The sequence below is a fragment of the Actinia tenebrosa genome, unplaced genomic scaffold (assembly GCF_029948245.1).
Source record: "Actinia tenebrosa isolate PJP-AT-01 unplaced genomic scaffold, QUT_ActTen_1.0 PGA_scaffold10__47_contigs__length_13832649, whole genome shotgun sequence".
In the NCBI taxonomy this organism is placed as follows: domain Eukaryota; kingdom Metazoa; phylum Cnidaria; class Anthozoa; order Actiniaria; family Actiniidae; genus Actinia; species Actinia tenebrosa.
This window is the reverse complement of record NW_028292570.1, coordinates 9,394,902-9,416,361: the sequence shown is the minus strand read 5'-3', so window position 1 is coordinate 9,416,361 and position 21,460 is coordinate 9,394,902. Positions and strand designations below refer to the sequence as shown.

Genomic DNA, 21,460 nt, shown 5'->3' with positions numbered 1-21,460 from the left:
CGTCAGGAAGGAACAACACTTGTGGCAGTGCTTATACGATCCATCACAAGCACGTACTTTCAGTTGCTATGCTGAAATGCGTATGAAAGATGCGCTGCTACAGAAGGCGGAAATGCTACGCCAGCAACGACGATGAGGTTCTATGGGGGATATCGAATGAAGTCCTTAATGGACTCCTTAGCCCAGCCCGCCATTGTCAAAAGCGCGCCAAACCGTTCTGCACGCTTCAGACCACACATTTCATCGTACAATTCCTGCACGCGCTCTTTTAACCGGTCTATCTCCTCCCTTTGCATTTCTATGGTGTCTTTTTTATCCTTTGCGTCGGCGGTAATCCTTCTTACTGCTTCCACTGGTTCCATCTATATATGAATCCAGATCACATGCCTTGTAATGCTCTGATAGTAGGACCCACCGGCTGCGGAAAGACCCAGTTCATCGTGGAGCAGCTATTAGGGCCCTTTAGATACCGCTTCGACTACGTAGTGTTATTATGTCCCACCTACGTGAATAACCGCACCTGGACGGGCATAGGAGTGAAAGATGACGACTTCTTCGTAGATATCTTAGATCCTAACGAGTTATCCAGCCATTTGAAGTTCTGGCACAAACAATTCCCTAAAGATACGCAGACGCTCCTCATATTGGATGACATTGCCTGCGGGGACGACGTAAAAAGGCGCACCTCCGAATTAGTGAAGCTCGCCTTCAGCGGTAGACACGACAATATCAGCGTTTGGTTGCTCTCGCAGCAGCTTACCAGTGTCTCTAAACCCTTTAGGGAAAACATAGGCTCTCTCGTAGTATTTTATACTCCGAGCCGGAGTGACCTGGAAACCATCTTAAGCGACTACGGCGGTGAGATAAGCAAGGAACAGTTGCATGAATACATGCGGCATTTAAAAACGCACCAACATTCCAAAATGATTTTCTCTTTGAGGTTTCCGTATTCCATTAACATATATGGACATTGAGCAGCTCTTAGATGAAGTCCCCGCGCAGTTAGACGAAAGTAACCTTAAGGAACAACTTAACATCCTTGTGTCTTCGGGGAAGTGTAAAGAAATGATAGGCAAGGAACTTACCCATGAACAGGTTAATAAGTTGTCAGAAGATGAAGTCAAGAAGTTCCATAAGAGGTACGAGGCTGCCCTTGCAAGTAAGACCACGGACGCCGTAGCAGACTCAGCCATTAAGCTGGCCACCAAGCTTCTCGGACTTGCGCTGCCCATAGACGACGTGGAGCAACTGCGGAAGGACATAAGCGAGGACTATGTCATATCCCAAGAACTTAAGATAACCTGTGGGTGGTTGTCTTTGAAGTGCGGTAAGTTAATGGCAGTCGCCTCTGCGGCACTTCACGTAGCTCAGCATGTCGACTTGAAGGAGGTACTAGGTTCCTTCGGAACATCTTGGAAGGACTTCAAGAAGGATAGAGAAGTCGAAAAGGTCTTTCAGGCAGCACTTACTGAGGTACCTGATCAAGTCGCCTCAAGTACCTAGTTAAGTCGTTGTCAAGTCACCTCAAGTACTTAGTCAAGTCACCTCAAGTACTTAGTCAAGTCGTTGTCAAGTCGTTGTCAAGTCACCTCAAGTACTTAGTCAAGTCGTCCTTAAGTCATTCTCAAGTACTTAGTCAAGTCGTTGTCAAGTCATTGCCAAGTCATTGTCAAGTCGTCATCAAGTAACTTGTCAAGTCCTTCAAGTCCCTTAATATAAGATGAGTGACACCGAAGAACAACCACCCGTAGAAGATACCAAGATTACCAAGGCTAAATCTCCGGGCAGAGTCGCTGCCGGAAAGAAGCTCGCGGAGATGAATAAAAAGAACAAAGCAAAGAAGGAGGAAAAGGTGGAGGAAGAGGAATCCTTTATCAATCCTGGGTACGTCATTGGCGCGATAGGAATTGCTATAGCAGCAGGCAGCCTCTACTTACAATGGCGGGCTACGAAGCCAGAAGTAAAGTGGGAGGCCGTGCATGTGCCGCCAACATATCACGCACCTGTGGAGGTTAGAAAAAGTAAGATCCCTGAAATGGAGTAGATTTATCACCCGTGGCGACCTAGATTTTCCTTCTCGCTTTGTAATATAATGTCGACCGCGTTGTTGAAAACTGTTGAAGAAGCAGCTATCATTACTTCCATCGTTGCGGGTATTGGTTGGGTAGGTAAGAAAGTGCTCAAAGAAGACTTTACTGAAGACCCAAGCAAGAGCTTCGCTAACTTTGCTAAGATGACCGCTGCCGTAGGCGGGGCTATCATGCTAAAGGATTACCTACGAAAGGAAAAGTACCTGCCTACGACGTAAGCTTTGCTTGCGTCTAATATAAATGGTTAGCTTAGTCGCAGGTGGAGTCATTGCAGCTTTAGCATTTACAGGAGCTAATTATGGCGGTAGATATCTGGATAAATTAGTTAGCGGTGATAAAAACGCAGAATCTAACGCTGAGAGGAAGAGGCACGACTTAGCGCTGGAGAAATATCAGCGGGACGTGGCGGCTTGGAATGAAAAAAGACAAGCTTACAGGGATTGGTTGGACAAGAATTACCAAGACAAAATGCAGGCGGATAAGAACTTCGAAAACACAGACTACGCCTTCAAACTTTATGCGCAAGCACACCCCGCGGCATTAACGGGGTTAAGAAAGCCTCAGTTCAAGAATTACTACCAGCCTTCTAAGAAACAAAAAGACAATGAGTTGGTCTTCGTAGGAGTCGCAGGGCTGGCGGGAGGCGTAGCCTTGGCGTATATGCTCTAACGAAGGGGACTTGTCCCCTGTAATATATGATCGTCTTTTTGGAAAGCGACAAGAATAACTTTACCACTTATCTGAATCCCCCCATCAAAGCCTGTAAGGTTCGGTTGGTTAGTTGCTCTTTGTATAATTCTTGGTATAATTTAATTAATGGCTTTGTCATCGGAACTTCCGGCACCAAACCAAAAATACCAGATTCCCATTACACCCCTATAACACTGGCTAAGGAGCTAGCAAAGCATGGATATACTCTTACCATAGGATTGCCTCATGAAATGAAATTCAAGAAAAATAGTGGAAGCGCTAATCTAAAGGACAGTTCATTGGTAGAACTCCTGGGCCTTACTAGTACCACGATAAATAGCAGCAGTACATATGATGTGAAATGGAAGGTCGCATCCTCTTACGAAGTCTATTGCGACTTGGTTCATAGTTACAACAATGGAGAAAAGTCTTCTCTTATGTCCAAGTTTCTGCCCAAAGGTAATCCATTTGACCCAGTAGAATACACCCCCATTTCTTTAAGCTATGACTTGTCTAATTTGGTAGAAAGCATAAACATCACCATTAAAGTGGACGGAAAGACGGTGGATTTTAACGGACGTAAGATCAATCTTGTTTTGGAATTCATATAATGGGCCGCGTAGAGTACAAACTCAAAAGGATTTACTATGGGCCTGAGGGCTATTGGAAAGGAGCGTCAGCTATCAAGAAACTCGCGACCGCGGCCAGGGTATCAGATGAAACGGCTAAGAACTGGTTAAAAAAACAAACCCTCTGGCAGGTTTATCTTCCCGTGCCTAAGTACATTCCCAGGCCCAGCTTTACCGTAAATGCCCCTAATGAAGTTCATCAAGCGGATTTGCTTTTCTTGCCGCACGATAAGGTGAGAAAGAAGACCTATAGGTACGCTTTGACCGTAGTTGATATCGCAAGCAGATACAAGGACGCCGAACCCATAACCAGCAAGGATTCTGGGGAAGTCGCAGAAGCCCTAGGTAGGGTTTATAAGCGCGTCTTGAAATGGCCTAAGCTGCTGCAAGTGGATGCGGGGACGGAGTTTATGGGCGTGGTGACTAAGACCCTGAAAGACCACGACACTAAGATTAGAAGAGCTAAAGCAGAGTACCACAGGGGTCAGAGCATCGTCGAAAGATTCAATAAGACCTTGGCCGAGCGTCTCTTTGGGTACCAGTATTGGAAAGAGCTGGAAGATCCCTCCAAACGCAACAGGGAATGGACTCAGAGGCTCCCCCAGGTCATCGTGGCTTTGAACAACGAGGCGGCCAGGGCTACGGGAATAAAACCCAAGGATGCCATAAAAAAGAAACACGTGGAACACAAGTCCTACGTCAGAAGTTCGAGGGCGGTCGGACTGAAGGAAAAAAAGCTACCCCGCAACATAGTGGTCAGATACCTCTATCAGCCGGGGGAACTCGAAGGTGGCAGTAAGAGAGCCACGGATCCTAACTGGTCTTTGGAAACGTATGAGATTTCAAAGTCCGTCACCAAGGAAGGGCAACCCGTGTTGTATTACCTAAATGGCCCAAGTCGTGGATTTGTCATGGAAGAGCTGCTCATAGTCCCCAAAGACTCAGAGTAGCGCAGCACCGCGCGCCCGATTACACTCTAGGCATGTCAGTCTTACGTTACCTCTGCAATGCCCGCGTTTGTTGTTGATACGATCCACGGAGAACTGCTGATCGTCATTCGGGTCAAACCTCCATAGTAGAGGTATGTTACATTTGGCACACCTTGCCCCTTTCTTATAGACGTCGTCCACGCAGAGGTCGAACGTCATATTTTTTTCTTCGTCGTGGCGCTTGTAGCGAAGGAGTTTCTTCGTAATGTTCTCTTTGGCTACGTCTTCTGGGGTCTTATCGTAACGCAGTTGCGGACCCCAAGCTCTTTTCAATTGCTTGGCGTATTCTACGCGGCTTACGGCGGTGTAAATTAAGTTACTCCAACACAAACGCTGGTCTATGATCCACATCGTTTCTTTTACGGTTAATCCCTGGGCACTATGTACCGTCATGCAGTAACCAAGTCTCCAATCGGGGTGGGAAGTAATCCTTTCTACGTCTTTCATTTGCACCCAGGCTTTATCGTGGGTAACTGCGTTCTCTAAAGTAATGTCAGTGCCAGGTACCCGTACGTCTCTTTTCTGCATTCTGGTATCTCGGGGCTTATAGCAAACGGGTACGAGATTAGTGGGGAATCTTTCGCGGTGAATATTTAACAGATCTTTTTGAATACGGGCCTGAGAAGCACGCTTACTACTTAAGACAACATCTTTGGGGTTCCAGGCCTGTAAGAATTCCTCATAGGACTTGGCTCGTACTCTCTTACGGAGTACTTTACATTGCTGAGTGTCTGTAAGGCCCCTTAGTTCCGCTTTGAGGTTCCTTACTTGATCCTTGCTACGGTAATCGGTGTTAATTTCCTCTGCGTAATCTACCATTCCTTTTAACCATTCGTGGGGCATTTCCCCTGCTATTGGGGGTGGCTGGCAAGGATCTCCTGCGAAGATTACCTGGCACTTACCTTTTAGGAAGTCTACGAACTCTTTTAGGATTTCTAAGGGCACAGTACAGATTTCATCCCATAAGATCACAGGAGGAATATCATGAATAGCTTCTGGGACCCATTTAGTGCCATTCCAACGAAAAAAACTATGGTAAGTTTGTGCTTCAAAGCCCTTAGCGGCGAGTTCGCGTTCTAAACGATGTGTAGGAGTTAATACGGTTACTTTAGGGAATAGTTGCAGGACTCTGGTAGTCTTACCACTGCCTCCTGTTCCGTAAAGATAAGAGAAGCGGTGGTAAGAAATGGGGTCTGTGACACTTGGTAATGGTTCCTCAGTCGGGGTTACCGTTCCTTTAGTATGATTACCGTCGTAGGTTACTCTTGCTCGCCAGGCCTTTATCTCTTCGTCCTTGACCCTCCATTGCCCGCTTTCTGCTAATTCGTCGTCGGTGTAGAACTCTTGCATCTTTTCAAGCACTGCAGGTTTGACGTACAAAGAGTCAGTAGCTACTCTTGGAATGTCTTCCTTGTCAAACCGCAGCAACATCGCTAAGAGATTAATGTGGGCGTAAGCTAACATGCTAGCACGCAGATGGTAATACTGCGGTCTGTGGTCTTGATAGTAACACAAGGCATTCCATTGTTGCAGGGAATCTGTGAAATGATCCCACTTCTCTACTGACACCATTGAACCTTGGTCGTGAGCTCGTTGCACGAGGAAGCTTAATTCTCCTTTATCTGTGATTAAGCGGCGTTGCATGTGCTTCTCCCCTTCCTTTGCGCCCTGAGTGAACTTACCAATAACTATGCGGGCGGTAGCATTGTCTTCTGGCAGCCATTTGGTAAACTCCCGACGACATAATATTGCCTCATGAGCAGCGTACGTAAGGAGTTTCCGTTCTTCAAGGAACTTTAATAGCGGCACAGGGATCCATTCCTTTTCTTGCAGATGCTTCCCATACCACGCGTAAATTATGGGATGTAATCCCTTCTTTAGCTTCCAGCTGGTCAATCTAACGAATCCTGTTGCTGGGGCATCGTACGTACCATCCAAAGCTACCCTAAAGAATTGGCTGCCCGGATGTCCGTAACGGTCATAATACTCTTTACAATCTCCTAGGCCTTTGAAAGACGCAGGGTAACAATGTTTCATATCCAGCGAGACATACTCGTCCTCGTCGTATTCCATATTCCAAAGACCTCCGTGACCATGTTCTATGCAGGCTTTTGGAATTGGAAGGTCGCTAGGAGTCGGCTTCCAGCCATTACGCTTCTTTGCGGCTAAGAAGTCCAGGGAACGAGAACTTAATACTTCGGGAAAATCTTCACCCAGGTCTTCACAAACGCTGTCTATCTTCAGCTGTTCCATTTCGGGTCTATACAAAGTACCGTCTTGTGTCATAAATTGCCTACCTTCTGCGTCCATTAACCAGATGGAATTCTCATGAACCAAGTCTGCTAACGGAGATACTTTGTAGACTGAGGTCTTAACCTTCTTAGGAAACCTTAGTTCCCGCCAAGCGTGCCCATTATGTTGGTAGATAACAATAGGAGCTCCTCTACCTCCATATTTGTGAGTCCCAGAGTAAATAAACCCGTCTGTGATATCTTTAACGTGTATACGCCGCTCTAATGCCACTTCCAACTTCTTAATATTGGCTATGGTTCCTCCAGTCTTGCGGGTAGAATGCTCCCACTTTCGAATGGCTTCTCGGCGCTTTAAGGTTAACTTACCACCACGGGAAGCATCTTCAAAGAATTCCCGGACTAGCTTACCAACACAGTTACCAGGATGTCGCATTGGTTGTAACTTCTTTACATCTGGCGTGGGCATTTCATACGCCCCGTAAATTACCACCGTAACAGGGTAAGCAACCTCATAGAATAACATGTCAATTCCTTCTAATGCTCCCGGGTTGGTAGCCTTACTTAAGACGAACAGGTTCTTTTTACCAGACGCTCTAATGGGATTGCGGCCCCTTTCAATAATCCATTCCCCGTCCAGATACTTTATAAAGGTCAACTCCAAACGGTAATTACCCTCGGGCATTAGGTCGATTATCTGTTCTGCTCTTTCCTGTGTCATAGTCTCATCCGTATTACCTTCCATAAATGTCGTAAAGGCAAAGTCTGCGTCTAACCTGTCCAAAACCTGGGTTCTGAGTTTGCGCACAGTCTTGTTCTTGATACTTTTGATGGTATCCATTATATAGGACGTATTTCATACTTCGTTTGCGGTACCCAACACAGCAGCAGTAAGGGACTTTTCGCGGGAAATCCCGTAAATCTGCTGTACCCGCGTTCGTAATTTCCCGGGTAAAACCCGCAAATGTACGGCATCAATCGCGAGTCCCCCTTACTGCTGCTGCTTCAGTTCACCCATCCAGGTACTAACTTCGCCCAACCGGACTTGACCTCAGTGTCTTGAAGCCCAAGTTTTTTCCACTGGACCACGGTTCTAAGTGAATCAGCATAACAATAGCCGTGAAAACAATGCACCAGATAGACTAGACTTTTTGACATCAGTTTTTCAACCGATTCCGTGCGTGGCAGAGATGCAAGGGATTAGCCGATATGGTCTGGGGGCCGGCTGGTCTCTCCCCTGATGCTTCGGCTAGAACATTTTCTTGCGTAATTCGTACACCCAAGGGCAGAAGGATTTAATCGCCGTCAGGTCCGAAGTCCATACGACGCCTCAGCTCTGCGGATGTCTCGGGGGTATGGCAAAGTTGAATCGATTTTTTTTTTTCCAAATTTTTTTCGGTTGGTTCGAACCCCATTGTTTCAAGATAAGTTTTTCTATTTTTTTAAAGCATATTATAATCAATTATGCTATATCTTTTTTTAGAAAAGGAACGGTTTACTGACAAGAACTTTAACTCCACTTGGTTTCGACTCGGTATTAATTTTCTCTCTATATATTGCTATATTGCTATATTACTACTGTGTGATTTGGGTCACCACCTCGTGGTTAGGGAGAGAACATAAGATAGTTGAGGGGTGTTGCACACGTAAATCCCCCCAAAAAATATCGAGCGAGCAACAACGAAAAAAATATCTCGCAACCTCTCCTTTCAGAAAAGAAATATTGAGCAAACACACACATGCTGCAAGAAATTTGCGGGTTGGGAAAAGGATGTTACACGTGCAAAATAAATTACTGAAAATCATAACAGATAATAAGGGTAGGAACGGATTTGATGTTGGGTTTGCCCAGAGTTCTTTGCTTAACTGCAGTTCGACCACAAAAGGATTAATAATCTAAACTTAATGCAACCGATTCCAGCCGGCATCAAAAATGAACCCTTTTGTTCGTTCGACGGCGGAACATTGTGGGTTAGAGAAAAATTTGCATTTAAAAAAATGTGTAGTGAGTTCCCTAACAGTGCAACTGATGAATCTGAAAAAATTAGTGATTTTTTTTTTCGTCGATAGTTCCTACTGTTTTTAAATATCCAGATAATTTACTAGTTAATATGTAGCAAAATAGGATTGTTTTTAGATTAGGTAGCCTTCAATCGACGGACTTGGTATTTAGTAAATTAATTTGACAAAAGGGAACATATAATCCTAAACAAACACGTGCTACATTGACCTTTGTCAAGATTGTTGTTAGCTGTCATACTGTACCAACATGGCTATCCCGTCTTCACTGTTCGCCAAATGCCTGACATATCTAGGATTGACTCAGTCAATACAATGAAACGTTTGAAAACTAAAACCTTTTGATGAACTAAAGAGTTAAAAGCTAATTCTAGTGAGGTATTCCGTAATGGGAAAAGTACCAAAAATAGAAAACGTGCACCAATAAAAACAGTTTTGACTTACTTATTTTTTGGTTTTCGTGGTCTTCATCTCAAATAATTAGAAGCAAAAAACTGTTTTCAATCTACTTTATTTAGTTGTGATTATCGTAATGAGTTATATTAGTATTTCTTTTCAGACCAAAATGCCGAAAAAAATGCAATTTATTATAATTTAATTATTTTTTTCTACTTATTCTTATTTTTTTCTAGCATCTGATTCAAAATTTATCGAGTGAAAGATAATAGCAAATGGATAGAATTAAAAAAGTAAAAAGAAATACAGTTTAAGAAGAAGTAAGGCTGCAATTTTAATATGAAACTCTATACCCTAAATGTAAAGACGATAGCCAGAGTTGACACCATAGATAGCGTAGTAGTGGCAGATCGAACGACAGTATTTCTCCGCATAGACACTCTTCCTCGCTTAATAAGATAGCTTAGATCGAATTGCCAAAATAAGATAAAAATAATTCTACAAGAAAATAATAGGTTTAAGCTTTGGCTAAGCCGCTGAGTTTGGGATCATGTAGCTCCTCTGGTTGACCCTACGTTTGTATCCAAGCGCGCCAACATACCAGGAGCTGTCATCTCCTACACAGGGGTTCGTTCTGTAATACGATGACATGCCTCCAAACAAGAGACTATGAAAATCTTCTCTTGCTCCAACCTAAAATACTTTGTCTTCTTTAAAAATACGAGAAGTTGCTGAAGCATTTCACTGCAATTTAAGCTGTTTAGTGACCGTAAATGCCCCGACTACTGATAGGGTTTATATATCAGATCAGCAGTTGATCTATAAAATGTCAACCTGTTGTAGCTAAACCCAGCTAATATATCGTAGTAATATTTCCAAACCTTCTCAGTAGCTTTTGTAGTTGGTGATCGACTTGAAATCCTCGCCTCGTCTTTGTCCATTTTACAATATTTCGTTACAGTTCCCACAACTTGCTAATGGATCGGATGGCGGAGTGTGTACTAATTCCTACTAACCGTACTATAAACAGTAGCTTTCTAAAAGAGACGCTTTGAGTCTTTAATGGAATGTTTAATGGAATGCTTACCAGTATTTACCTAACCTCTAATTTATGGATGTCAAAAAACATTTTATTAGCATATGCATATACATTTCATAGACTTAGTCATAGGAATGGATTTATTTGACAACTACAGTGTTGTAATCCGTTATTTTGAGGGTATGTTTATTTGAAATTTTCTATATGGAGAGATCAGTACAGTACCCAAACTTTGCCCTAGATCTCTGGCATCATCCCAATAGCGTAGCTGTTTGCAGTAGTAGGGTTGTGATTGGATGACGTCGACGAACCACCAAAACAAAGGAAGCCATTTCAGTGCTCAGGGCCCAGTATTATCTATAGTGAACAATACATTTGCTATTCATACTTGTTTTAAGATAGTAATGGGGTATATCTTACCTGATCGTCCATCACTCACTCTGTCCAAGGTGTTTATATGTGGCTGTGTAGTGACAGGACCAAGACAATATTCCGTTAAGATATTTGCCAGTGCGTCAGACACCTGATCCCCTTAGTGCCAGCGGGACTATGTTCTAGAGCCTGTTCCGTGTAAGATGGTTAGCATACGGGATCACGTGCGGGAAAATTGAACAAGATTCCCTTTAGTATTTGATATATCGATGACCAATGATCCCTTTATTCCATCTCGCTATGACTTCACTTTCAACCTCTATACGATTTTCTATCACACTCAATTAAGTAACTCAAGTATACTAAAGCGTTTTTTGTATCAGTGAGAAACATACTGTACGGTATTGACTTTATAGTACGTACCCGGTATGCACGAGAAATGTCTCCCCATTGTCTTCCAGTATTTCAGCCGATCACAACGCGAAATTACGCCTACGGTTTCGGCTTGAACAAATAACTTCATATGCTCCATATACCCCTAGAAAGAAATTTTGTCATTAAGCTTGCCCGATAAGGACTGTGGTTAATTTTCAAGATGGCGGACGGAACTGTTCATCTGACCAAGAAACGATTTGAAGGGAAGATAGGGTCGCAAATCATCCATTTTATCCTTTGAAAATATAGAAAAATGCCATTAAGTAGTCTTAGTTCATATAGCTTTAGAATTAACAAAAAGACGCTAGGATATATTTTAGATCTGAGTTCAATTTGGTATCATCTTACGTAATCAAGGCTTGTAAACAAACTAACTTATTAATCTTATGGTTTGCTGTTTTTATTTGAATGGACGGTATAGTCAGTCAGCAGGACTAGGAAGTACTACAGAATATTTCTGAAATAGCGATTGAAACTGTTATCCCCTATAAGATTATTGACTTAACTTTGCATAAGAGCAAAGCAAGTTTATCATAAGTAATACCATATCCGTAGCTCTTGCAGAAGAGTCTGCAGAAGAACTGTTTCATATGCAAATAACCAAGACGTAAAGCAATTAATTATTGAGACAAAACTCTTGTTTATCGTATTTTTTTTCAAGCAAATAAATTTTGACTGCAATTCTCGATTCTTTAGCTAATCGTAAGTTTAGTTTAGTTAACCAGAAATAGATAGACTTACACAGTAGTTGCAAAACTGTAAGTTTACTACAATGGGGATTTGCCAGATACTTGGAATAGTTCTGATGTTCATAATCATCTTATTGGTATTTTGCATCATCAGTTATTACTTATGGCCTTCACTGCTGGTGGAGTTGCTCCAAAGGTAAAGTTGTGTTTTTATGCGTTTTATGAGCAACTATATGAGACTTTTACAAAGCTTAGAATTTACTCTGTATAATATAAATATATTAAATTCCTAATACATAGAAATATTTTTCTGTTTTAAGCATGCCAGTAATTTCCCAAAAGCTATCTCTTGGAAATCTTATCCTAATTTTGTAAAAATTTCAAAAAGACTTGATTTACAAACCCCTCTGCCTTGTCTGCTCTATGATTGTTTAAATTACTTTTATTGTTGTCACGAAATCTCCTTTACCAAGTGCTCATATCTGACAGGATTTACCTCTGTACAATATTTACAAGCTCGCCTGGCCTCTTACCTCTGGGGTCTTGGGTTAAAGATTTCTGTATACTTACTATGACGTGGTCATGAGTCTTCAAATTTGATCAACACCATGAAACAGCCTATAGGCTGATGAAAATCAGAGCATGGTTGACTCAGAGATAGAAATGGATTTTAACTAGCATGCTAGGTTTTTATGTAGGGAGGAAAAAATAGAGACCCAGAGAAAAACTCTCAAATCAAGGGATAGACCTAAACTCTATTCACATGTCTGGGAATTAAACCTGAGATCCCAGAAATGAGAGACAAGTGCACTAGAGCACATGCAGTAAAACCATGAAATAAAATTAAAATCGATACTGACAAATAGTACTATTTTATAGTGACTAAGGCACAGGTCAAACGTCAATGAGCCAAACCTAATGACATCAAAGAAGACTGCATTGTTATCCATTTTCCAATTAGGTTTGGCTCATGTGAAGTTCAACGTGTTCAATGTTCAATGTTTAATGATTTTATCTGTTTTCCTTTTATTGTAGATGGAGTATGTACAGGGCAGGCTTTGTCTCTAAAACTGTCAATGTAGGGGTTGACTTCCAGTTTTCATACATGGAAAGAGGCACTCCTTCTGAAACAAACCAGTCCATTGTTCTTATTCATGGATTTTCAGCCAGTAAAGATGTATGGTGCAACATGTCCTATGCCTTTCCCAATACCATACACATCATTGCAGTGGACCTTCCTGGACATGGTAAAACTACTCGGCGTCATGATGGGGACCATACTGTTCCTGCACAAGTCATAAGACTGCATCAGGTAAATGTTAGCTTCTTAAATACATTCAACTTGTTTAAATGTGACCTTAATGATTTAAAAAAGGGATTTAACACAGTGGCATTTCCACAGAGTGGCTCTTAATCCAGTGAATTCCAATTTGGAATAGAAGTGGATTTTTGCAGAGGGTGAACCTGGTAAACCTGGCACTATTTTTACTTAGTTCATAATATAAAAAATCTTTTATTTTTAGTTTGTTCATGCAGTTGGGCTTCACCAAAGAAAGTTCCATTTAGCAGGGATATCCATGGGAGGACACATCGTAGGGGTCTACGCATCCAAGCATTCAAATAACCTTCTATCTGTGACCATGATGTGTCCAGCTGGCATAGATGCACCACACTTGAGTGAATTCCTTGAAGATGTTCTAAAGAAAGGAGAAAAGAATTACTTGATTCCGGAAACACCTGAGGACTTTCTCACCATGTGGAAAAAGGTTGTCTATAAATACATCCATCTTCCGTATTTTGTAGCAAAGTTGTTCACAGATGTGCGAAGACCATTCAATGGTTTTTACAGGAAAGGTAGGCTTGAATGACATGCTATGTACAGCTATACCAATCAGTTCCCAACCTCATATCATATTATGTCAAATGAATACTAACTTTTCGTGATTTCATTGTGGAATTGGTGGCCTAATGGTAAGAAGTGATGGATTTGAATTTTGAGAGTGATATGTATTCAAGTTTTTGTCAGTGCACATGTTCCCTTCTATCAGAGTCTCCCTTGTTCGTGTTTCTTGGCAGTTAAATTTTTTCTGGACACAGGAGACTTTGCTTTAAGGGAAGTGCACATGTGTTTTGTTCTTACCTTCCTCCACCCAGTTGTATGAGGTAACATACTGGAAGAGGGTAACCTGCAGTGGACTAACATGACATTAAGGGACAGTATTGATACTTCTAGTAGCAGCACAAAGACATAGTTGCTTTTAGTTGTTTTATCGTACCACCATTGGTTTGTTTCAGTTTTAGAGGACCTCGCCCATCCAGACCATCGATTTCTTCTCCAAAATGTACTTGAAGATATTACTGTCCCAACCTTAGTCTTGTGGGGTGAACATGACAAGGTATGGTGTTAAGTACATAACCTCCCCCTTTTCTAGCTACCATCAAGCATTAATTGGCCTTGTTACTTTCAGTTATTTTTCAACTTTTTCTTTCTGGTGTCAGACCTCATTCTGCCCCCATACTTTTGTCCTGTTCTCTAGTCTCAAATGTGGAGTCTACCGGCTCCTGTTGTTCCATCCCCTGTATTGACAATCTACTGTCTTTCATTTTGTGGTCCTGTTTCCTTTCCTTGTGTGTTGATCTTCTCATATCATTGTCAGGTTCTATAGTCTTGTCTTTCTTTTACTCTGAGTATATTCATGGTATTCCTTTTTACCATAGGTTTTGTCCTTCATCTCCTACACCTAGGTGTTCAATCACCCGTTGCCTTCAAATGTTAGTCCCCCCCACCATCCCATGTGCACTCTTTAGGGTACATTAGATTTCCAAGATGGCATCAATCTTTGTCCCCTAAAACGGTCCCACAATGCATTACAATACCAGCTCAACCCAGTTTTTCCTCAATCTTGAAAAGGCTAATAGAAAGAGAGAACTACTATCTTCTTCTAATTTTATTTAATTTTTAAAGATCATCCATGTATCATCAGTTGATGTCATAAAGGAGAAGTTGGGGACCTCTCAAGTACACATTCTTGACAATTGTGGCCATGCATTGTCTTTGGAACGACCTTGGAAAACCGCTAAACTCATGATGCAGTTTTACACATCTATAGAATCTTAAAGACAGTGATTTTAATTTTTGTTTACATGCCTTAATTAACATTAATTGTGCGGTGATGCTACAATTAAAGTAATTTTACACACGAAAAAAAAAAAAAAAAAAACGAAAAAATTCTGATCAATAGTTATATTAATAAAAAATGTTTGTGAATATTTACAGAGCTGCAAGTCTTCGAGCAGCAAATAATATTGTGTTAGTATCATATTACACAGGTGATTATTTAAAAGAAAATAGAAAACACCGGTTAATTTCTACAATCTTTATCTATTTCGTATTTTGAAAGCAGTCCATAAATAACTGTCCACTTGCAGCATGCATCATAACAAACTATCTGCTGGCGCTTAGAATTAAACTGTAGGTCATTATTGAGAAATGGTCGGCAGTTCTGGAAAAATTAGCACAAACAATTTTCTATAATCACCTGTGTAATGATACTGAATAAATATATTAGACATTTAGGGTCGAGTTTCACAGATGGACTACAGGTCAACCACCAATGAGGCACAGCTGAGTGGGCAATTTGCCAGATCCATGGCTTATTATGGACAAGTGAAATAAAAAAAATTTGATATAGCAATGAATTAAACAATTTATAAATATTTTTTCCCATTTATCGATCTTCTCACTTAATAAGTATAGGAAATCGCACAATCTAGAGTTACAATTCGGAATTTATTCAGCTTAATGGACAAGTGAAATAAAAAATATATCATATAGCAATCAGAATTAAACAATCTAAACAACCATTCCTTTAAATGTTTGGATACGCGAATACGCAGTGAAGAACATTACCTCTCCCCCTATAGATATGAAGGTGCATTTTGGATTTGGCAGAGGGCCAAATGTTTTTATATATAAGAAAAGGAAGGGCCAATAAAAAATATACAGTCCAAAAATAAAATGCATCAGCCCTCCCTCTAATTTTTGACCTGTCCCTTAGCCTAAAACCTTGATTTTCTGAATTTTCTGATTTTCTGAACCTTTCCCAGGGGTTTTGTTGGTGAAATAAAAAGAAATAAAAAACTGTCCGCGATTCTCGATATTTACAAACAGCGGCTCATACATGTACAGTACCTGCACCTCAATACGTGAGGGAGTATTTTTTGTTATTGTGTTAAAACTATATTCATTATTGGAATACACGCAGCTCTCGTAGCATTTATTTCGGTATTTTCAAAAATATCCCACATTACAAACTGTTAGTAAAAAACCCACAAAAACAGAGCTTGGGCTACCCGTGATAAATGCTCGCAATAGGCCCGTTTCGAATTCCAAATTACCGCTGTGTTTCTTGATTACAAACTCATTTGCACAGAGTTAGCCTCGAGTTTGTGCAGAATATTCACGTGTTCAAGTCAAGGTCCGTCGAGTTTCAAAGTGTTTGTATTGTTGAAGTTGTGCATTCTTTACTTTTCTGTTGGTATTTGTGAATATTTAAACACTGATACGAGGTTAACCCTGTGCAAATGAGTCTGTAATCAAGGAACACAGCGGTAATTTGGAACTCGAAACTGGTCTATTGTCACGTCATCTGTGGAAAACGCTATTAAACTCATGCGAACAGCAGTAAATCAACACCAATTAAACCACTCACATAAAGCGTTAACAATTTATTGCAAGAGTATATTTATTTTTAGGTTACAAGTTACAGTTATAGCAAAATTAGAATTGCTAGATTTTTCCTTGCAGATATCAGCTTGGATTTCCAGTTCTCGTTATAGATTCAAGCCTACTTGTTTGTCTTAAGGGTAACGATATAAGTATAACATCTGTGTGGGTTTATGCCTGTTGAACAAAACCGTATGCCGTTAATTAACTGATTTCATCATTATGTTAATTGCTCACTGAATTAATAAGGAAGACTATTAGTTTTCAAATTTCTATCAATAAACATCCAGCTATCAGTACGATAGCCGGAACGTTTGAAGAATATAGTGTATGCATGCAGATGAAATAGGTTTTACCGTATACGCATAATTACAAGTATACGAATAAAGAAAGATGTGGTCATTAAAACTGATTTGATTTACTTTATCAATTAAAAGAACACTGTGATATATACTTACTAGGATAGCACGCGTATCCGTGAGGACAATCCCTATTTAATTTACAGTCATTGGAACGTTTTTCGACTAATTGAAAATCTGGAATAAAGAAAACAACGTTATATACACTAGGCACTGCTTGTTAGCATTCATTCTGATAGCTGGGTTCTGAAAAGAGTGCTAGTAAACACAATATTGTGATCATACGAGAACTTTAAAGCATCGATTTGTCTCCAGATCTCTATATTTAGTCTTTGAGTCGCAACAAAGTATCAAGCGATGTTTTCATTGAATAATGTCGATCGTTTTTTCAGTATTTCATTTTCTTTCTCAATAGAAGGTCTTATATTTGATATTCATGAAATGAAATAGAAATAGAAAACGTATTTTAACGATTATGCAGCGGCAATACACCTACGCTGTCCAATGTCCATTAGGTGACGAGTTTCTTCTTCCAGTACTGGGTAGGCGCATAACACACAACCATAAGACTACAACATCAATCAAAACATGTGGGAGCTATGACTGATTGATTATTCTTTGTTATTGAAGATATTCATTCTAGTGATATACACGAGCTCTGCTACGGATAGTTTATATGTGCCTATAAATTCTCACAAGAAGTCTTGTACTTGGTATCTGCTGGTTCATTATTACCTAATATAGCTAGTGCCAGTTATCCCGTGTCAGATTTGATTTAATCACGCCTAAATTCACTTCGTGTCAGATATAAATCCAGGGAGGGTCGCAGTGAGAAGTTAGCGTTTTCCCGCGTAATTTCGTTACATTTTATTAACCCGGACATATTTCCAATTGGGCGTACTCGGTCATGCGAGATTCAGAATTCATTTGCATCTGTTTCTACAAGATGCTTCTATATTCTTATGTAATACTTCAAGGGCTCTCTCGCAAACGTATACTAGTTTTATTTTAACGTTTATGTGATTGTCTGAACGGCGTTCGGCAAACTAAAGTAGACAACGATTAAAGAACCGCTTCTTTCAGCATTTCTGTTAAAGCTTGTTGACCTTACATTATTCGTATGATCAGTTTTTAGGCCTATCTTGCCGCACAACTTGCACTCGATAGACTTTCTTCACGAAGCTCGACAGACAGAATTATGAACTGAACCTATATGTACTGTTAGTACACAGGATCTCCGAGGCAGGGTCGAACCTTCCAAGAACTTTAATTGTGTTCTTCTTCTGCTCTACTACACACACTGGTCTTTTTTTCCCAATTCTTAGTGCGAAAGTTTTTAAGCCTTATTCAAGTGAGACATAACCCAAACAGAACTTCCTGTGATGAACTAATTTAACATAAACATTTGCCAATTAAGGAGGGCTAAAGGGTGGTCTAAACAGCTGCGTGCAGGAAAGAACTAAACCTAAACAGTTCTGTGTGCGTTAGTAATCTCACCTGATTACAATATCGACTATCAATGAATTACAAATGCGTCTTATAAAATAGCTGTTATGAATGTCGTGTTCTGATTGGTTTGGAGCGCGTGCTTTATGAGAGCACATTGAACGCGCGCGCACTTTCCCTTGCGTCATTTCTATCTATTATTGTAATTTGTATTTTATAAAAGAAATAAAAAACTTTCTTGCTGTGCTGTGTGCATTCATAAAGCACTTGGGGATTGGCAGAACAGGAACGGCGGAGCAGTTTTTTGATTTGGGGGGGGGGGGGGGGGGGGGAGCTCAATAGTGACATCATATGGCAAGGTGGGGGGCTGAGTTTAGTGAAAATGTATTCAAATTTTCACAAAAAGTAGGGGGCTAAAGCCCCCCCGGTTCCGCCGTCCCTGCAGAACACTCGAGAAGTGTCCAGAAGCACTCCGCTACGCGTCGTGCTTCTCCTAACAGTTCTCTCGTGTTGTGCCAACCCCCGCGTGCTTTATGACAGCACACAGCACGCGCGCACGTTTTCTATTTCTTCAATAAACGAATGCTAACTTGAATGCAGTAATAGCTCTGAACATGATTTTAGCCATACCTACAATGTGTAACTACAAAGTTCATGAAAGCTATAAATTAATCTTGTCCATAATCCTCAATGGAAATATAACTTTAAACCGTTGGTTCGGCCCTAGCACAAAGCATTATTTAACCAAAACGACTAGACGCTACAAAATCCTAATTAATTAGACCACACCGCACTTTGGTAAAGAGAGATAAAACATATCAAAACTGTGGCATAACAGTACCAAGAATCTAAAGTTTCATGAAAATCCATCAATTTTTAAGCAAACTGGAAGACAATATTGTGAAAAACAACGTTAGAAAATGTTTAACGAAATCTAAATAAAAAAGCCACAAAACAAGGAAAAAGTTTAAAAGGAGCGTACTATGTATGTATATGTATGTATGTATATATGTCCCTTGATCATAGTTGTCAGCCTTTCAGATGCGAGATTGCGAGATTTATATCTGACACAGACTGAAGACGTGACTAAGTCAAACTTGACACGAGATATCTGACACTACCTTCCACTACCTTCACTTTGGTGTTAAAAGCCAAAATAGTTGAGGTACTACATGTGCTAAATTCAGGAATATCCGAGTATTTTTGACGCGATACGAGCGAGTTAAAAAAATTGCTAAATTCCCTTGGAATTATGTTGAAGTCATACCGCAAATAGAGATTCTTTCATCAGCGCACAGAGAATTAAAAACAGCAAGCATTTTTCGATAACTTGATTAACTTGCTCTGGACCTAAAGCAAAAAAAGAGAAAAAAGGAGCTGATGAATACATACCTTGATATAGATTTCGTACTTTTGTTCTTCCAGAAGAATTATGGTCTGATGTGTGCAATAAAATTCGCCAATATTTATAGTAGAGGTTGCTTGTGATTGACACATGCAAATAAGATAATCATCACAATAATAAACAAACAAGGCGTTGCGCATCATAGTTAGTGCGTGACCAGTATCTCTTGTGTTTTTAATATTGAACTGTCGGCCAACCAGGGCGCCAACCAGGGCGCCAACTACGCTCAACTGAACTCAATTTACTTTGAATTGATTCCATTGGAAAAAATTTCACAATCATTCATGACAGCGGGTTCAAAACACGGCCACTCATATTGCACTCATATTGTTCAATCTTAGTTGTTTTGAATTTGGCAAGTCCACAAAAAAAATGAAAGAAAAAGCGAACTGGGAACTGCTCAAGAAAAAACAAGTTAAAGTTTTTGCAAATGTCCTCATGGCGAAAGGCCAAAAACCGTTTTTCTCCCCTGTCCCTAGCAAGTTATTAAAAAAGTAGTGAACTCGTTGAGGCGAGCGACTATTCTTTATTTTTCAAGCGCGTCTTTGGGAAATGTCTGTGAAAGAATCTAATACACACGCTTTGGTGAATACGTTCAATTCTGAAGTCATAATCGAAGTATAACAAAAAGACAGTTTATTTGAGTAATGGTCAGTAATAATTAGAGGCTAAACAGAGAGATAAGAAGAGAACTCGACCTTTCTGCTTTAACACTATTTTTGAAGTTCGTGCAAGATAAAACAATAAGTGAAAACAAACATGTTCTTTTGTCCATACCGTGCTTCATTTTGCTTCGCTTTAGTCGTTAAGGCCTGTGGGATACAAGACGTTCAACATGCTTACTTTGATTAGTATAAAAAGGAATTTCCATTCCTTACAATTTTGGGGTCACCTATTGTTTTAGCTTGCCTTCCAAAATAGCGTTTAAAAGCAAAGAGTTATAATCGAAGTTAAATGAAAGTTCAGTTAAGTAAGAATTAGAGGCCGAACAGAGAGACAAGAAGAGAACGAGTTACAGAGAAGTGGCTAGTGATGCGCAAGAAGCGCATAAATAGTTGTGCAGTCATGAGGCAGCATGGATACACCCCGCCCGAGAAAGTGTATAAACTGACTAATGTCCAAGACCAAATCGAAAACAAACAGTGTCATGGAAATGAAGAATTTCTATTTCAATTGATCATCAGATTCGTAATTTTTCGGATATTTGAATAGACCTATTTGCTTCTGGTTTTGTTGTTTTGAAACAGAGGGCATTCAAGATTAACTAAATACAGTATAGCCTAGCATGTTATGAGGAGTGAAATCGCTCAGACGAGCGACTATTCTTTATTTTTCAAGCGTGTCTTTGGGAAATGTCTTTGAATAATCTAATACAGTAAAACCCCGCGTATAACAACCTAAAATTTAAGAACCTGTTAGGCTGAAACTTTCATTTTAAGCACCCTTCACGTAAGAACCATTTCAGGCTGAAATTTGAGAAGTTCTTCATTTCTAAATATAAAGTCGATCTGTTTTATTTTCTTGTAAATAATAAAATACAGTACTATCCCCCCTCAATTTCACCTGCCCCCCTCTGCCATACATTATGAACGCAGCCTAAATTTGAAAACATTTATTGGGGAAAGTAAAATTAAGCCTGTTTAACTATACTTTCTTATTACCTGTTTTAAATAAACCGCTATTTACCTAATAGGTAAATAGAGGCTTTGCGCCATCAACATTAATTGGATCGCCCAAAAAGCTAGCTTTGGATTGCCTGTGGTTAGAAGGCAGAATTCTTTTGAGGTTATAAAATGCCTTTGCTCTCGGGAATTGAATTTCTTTCTTACGTAAAATTGTAATGTTCCTGCTATACACATGGCTGCCGTCACGTGATGGTGCAAAGAGCCTTAATCAGGTAAATAGGTAAATCGCTAGATTTATGTCA

At 40.3% G+C, this 21,460-nt stretch overlaps 2 protein-coding genes and 1 long non-coding RNA gene across 6 annotated transcripts in view; 1 reads left to right on the top strand and 2 right to left on the bottom strand.

Moving 5' to 3' along the window:
- The window catches only part of LOC116286793 (uncharacterized), a 33,164-nt gene extending 22,181 nt beyond the window's left edge, over nucleotides 1–10,983 (bottom strand). The window contains exons 1-2 of one of the 3 annotated variants that reach the window (XM_031693385.1): nucleotides 10,897–10,983; nucleotides 10,522–10,662 (exon numbers count right to left, since the gene is read on the bottom strand). In XM_031693385.1, the coding sequence (XP_031549245.1) occupies nucleotides 10,522–10,533 (12 nt within the window). In that variant the 5' untranslated portion in view covers nucleotides 10,534–10,662; nucleotides 10,897–10,983. Of the gene's footprint in view, nucleotides 1–9,943; nucleotides 10,124–10,521; nucleotides 10,668–10,896 lie in introns of those variants that run through there. The other 2 variants (XM_031693393.2, XM_031693376.2) reach the window with 2 other exon arrangements.
- Nucleotides 10,984–11,047: 64 nt separating this feature from the next.
- LOC116286815 (monoacylglycerol lipase ABHD6) lies at nucleotides 11,048–15,314 on the top strand. The gene is made up of 5 exons (XM_031693404.2): nucleotides 11,048–11,793; nucleotides 12,633–12,909; nucleotides 13,121–13,451; nucleotides 13,893–13,993; nucleotides 14,563–15,314. Exons 1-5 carry the CDS (start codon nucleotides 11,681–11,683, stop codon nucleotides 14,713–14,715), a joined length of 975 nt encoding a protein of 324 aa, XP_031549264.1. The 5' UTR covers nucleotides 11,048–11,680; the 3' UTR covers nucleotides 14,716–15,314.
- Nucleotides 15,315–16,320: 1,006 nt separating this feature from the next.
- LOC116286826 (uncharacterized) lies at nucleotides 16,321–19,553 on the bottom strand. 2 transcript variants are annotated; one of them, XR_004195995.2, is made up of 3 exons: nucleotides 19,521–19,553; nucleotides 16,782–16,859; nucleotides 16,321–16,500 (listed from the first exon to the last, which is right to left on the bottom strand). It is a non-coding gene; the product is annotated as an uncharacterized LOC116286826 (long non-coding RNA). The 2 variants fall into 2 exon arrangements; XR_004195994.2 differs by lacking the exon at nucleotides 19,521–19,553 and adding an exon at nucleotides 17,179–18,075.
- Between the last annotated feature and the right edge of the window lie 1,907 nt (nucleotides 19,554–21,460).

Excerpts from the sequence above, each read along its gene's own strand:
- LOC116286815 (XM_031693404.2), top strand. The coding sequence starts at position 11,681 with ATGGGGATTTGCCAGATACTTGGAATAGTTCTGATGTTCATAATCATC. Across the intron at positions 11,794-12,632 it reads CTGGTGGAGTTGCTCCAAAG|ATGGAGTATGTACAGGGCAG; the intron begins GTAAAGTTGTGT and ends CTTTTATTGTAG. Across the intron at positions 13,452-13,892 it reads CAATGGTTTTTACAGGAAAG|TTTTAGAGGACCTCGCCCAT; the intron begins GTAGGCTTGAAT and ends GGTTTGTTTCAG.